Source organism: Olea europaea, unplaced genomic scaffold, assembly GCF_002742605.1.
Source record: "Olea europaea var. sylvestris unplaced genomic scaffold, O_europaea_v1 scaffold16353, whole genome shotgun sequence".
Classification (NCBI taxonomy): Eukaryota; Viridiplantae; Streptophyta; class Magnoliopsida; order Lamiales; family Oleaceae; genus Olea; species Olea europaea.
Genome location: NW_019234001.1, coordinates 367 through 2,424, shown reverse-complemented (window position 1 = coordinate 2,424; position 2,058 = coordinate 367). Strand labels below are relative to the sequence as shown.

Below are 2,058 nucleotides of genomic sequence, written 5' to 3'. Positions count from 1 at the left end.
TCATTAAGTTGCAGCAGTCGTTTTTCACCAGCAGCCTTGAGATCCATATTCAACTATTTCATAGCCCAATATGCTCGATGCTCTAACTCCAATGGTAGATGACACGCTTTCCCAAAAACTAGGTGGTATAGAGACATTCCTATTGGTGTCTTAAACGCTGTATTGTAAGCCTACAGTGCATCGTCGAGCTTCTTAGACCAATCTTTTCGGGATGAGTTCACTGTAACTTCCAGTATTCTCTTTAACTGTCTGTTCAAAACTTCAACTTGCCCATTGGTTTGCGGATGATATGGAATTGCTACTTTATGTTTCACCCTATATTTGTTCAACAGCTGCTCTAATTGACGATTTATGAAGTGTTCGCCCCCATCACTTATTATTGCCCTCGGTGTACCATATCTTGTAAATATGTACTTCTTCAAGAACTCTATCACCACTTTCGTGTCGTTAGTAGGCAATGCAACAACTTCCACCCACTTAGAGACATAGTCAACGGCCACCAAGATATATTGATTTGAGTACGATGGGGGAAAAGGTCTCATGAAGTCTATTCCCCATACATCAAATATTTCAACCTCCAAGATGTAATTTAATGGCATCTCATTTCTTCTTGAGATATTTCCAGTTCGTTGACATTTATCGCATCTCTTCACATACTCGAACGTGTCTCTGAATAAAGTAGGCCAATAGAAACCCGACTGTAGTATCTTTGCAGCAGTCTTTGAAGCTCCAAAATGCCCAGCATATGCAGAAGAGTGACAATGTTCTAGAATCTCCGGTACTTCATCTTCAAGAATGCATCTTCTGATTATCTGATTTGTGCCTCTTTTGTAGAGAATAGGATCCTCCCAAAAGTAATACTTCAGCTCTGCGAAGAACTTCTTTCTTTGATGGCTAGAATACTCTGGTGGTGGGATGGACTTAGCAAGGTAGTTAACAATATCAGCGTACCATGGGACTATTTCTACTCCAAAAATTTGCTCATCTGGAAAGATTTCATTGATGTCAACTGACATCTCAAGTTCATCCCGTTCCAATCTTGATAGGTGGTCGGCTACCACATTTTCACTGCCCTTCTTATCCTTGATCTCAATATCGAACTCTTGCAACAACAATATCCAGCGGATCAATCTCGGCTTAGCATCCTTCTTTGTCATAAGATACTTCAGAGCAGCATGATCTGTGTAGGCGATGACCTTAGACCCAACAAGATATGATCTAAACTTGTCAAATGCATAAACCACAGCTAGCAATTCCTTCTCGATCGTCGCATAGTTGATTTGGGCGTCGTTCCAAGTTCTACTTGCATAGTATATCACATGAAAGATTTTATTCTTTCTTTGTCCCAATACCGCACCAACCGCATGATCGCTCGCATCGTACATTAGCTTAAAGGGCAAATCCCAATTAAGTGACACAATCACAGGCGCTGTTGTGAGTTTTTCCTTCAAAGTATTGAACGCTATCAAACATTCCTCATCAAACTCAAAAGATACCTCTTTCATTAGCAAGTTGCATAGAGGCTTGGTGATTTTGGAGAAGTCCTTTATAAACCTCCTGTAAAACCCTACATGCCCAATGAAGCTTCGAACTCCTTTTACTGATGTAAGTGGTGGTAATTTCTCCATAACTTGAATTTTCGCCTTATCCACCTCTATCCCCTTTTCTGATACTCTATGTCCTAAGACTATTCCCTCTTGAACCATGAAATGACATTTCTCCCAGTTCAATACTAAGTTCGTTTCTCTGCATCTTTACAAAACCAAGTTTAATTGATCCAAACACTCATCAAATGAGGTCCCAAAGACCGAGAAGTCATCCATAAAGATTTCAATGAATTTCTCTACCATATCTAAAAAAATTGCCATCATGCATCGCTGAAATGTGGCAGGAGCGTTGCAAAGTCCAAATGGTGTTCTTCGGTATGCAAAGGTATCATAGGGGCATGTGAAGGTGGTCTTCTCTTGATCATCCGGTGCCACTAGTATCTGATTATAACCCGAATACCCATCCAGAAAATAGTAGTGGGAATGGCCTGCCAATCTCTCCAACATCTAA

At 40.5% G+C, this 2,058-nt stretch overlaps 1 protein-coding gene across 1 annotated transcript; it reads right to left on the bottom strand.

Annotated features, from left to right (window-relative positions):
• Positions 1-170: 170 nt before the first annotated feature.
• LOC111377296 lies at positions 171-1,706 on the bottom strand. The gene is made up of 5 exons (XM_023000369.1): positions 1,497-1,706; positions 1,165-1,388; positions 904-1,068; positions 695-825; positions 171-466 (listed from the first exon to the last, which is right to left on the bottom strand). The coding sequence occupies exons 1-5, from the start codon at positions 1,704-1,706 to the stop codon at positions 171-173; spliced, it is 1,026 nt and encodes a 341-aa protein (XP_022856137.1).
• Positions 1,707-2,058: the final 352 nt, after the last annotated feature.

Excerpts from the sequence above, each read along its gene's own strand:
- LOC111377296 (XM_023000369.1), bottom strand. The coding sequence starts at position 1,706 with ATGGTTCAAGAGGGAATAGTCTTAGGACATAGAGTATCAGAAAAGGGG. Across the intron at positions 1,389-1,496 it reads GCAACTTGCTAATGAAAGAG|CTAATGTACGATGCGAGCGA; the intron begins GTATCTTTTGAG and ends TTGCCCTTTAAG. Across the intron at positions 467-694 it reads TGCAAAGATACTACAGTCGG|TTGTTGCATTGCCTACTAAC; the intron begins GTTTCTATTGGC and ends AGTGGGTGGAAG.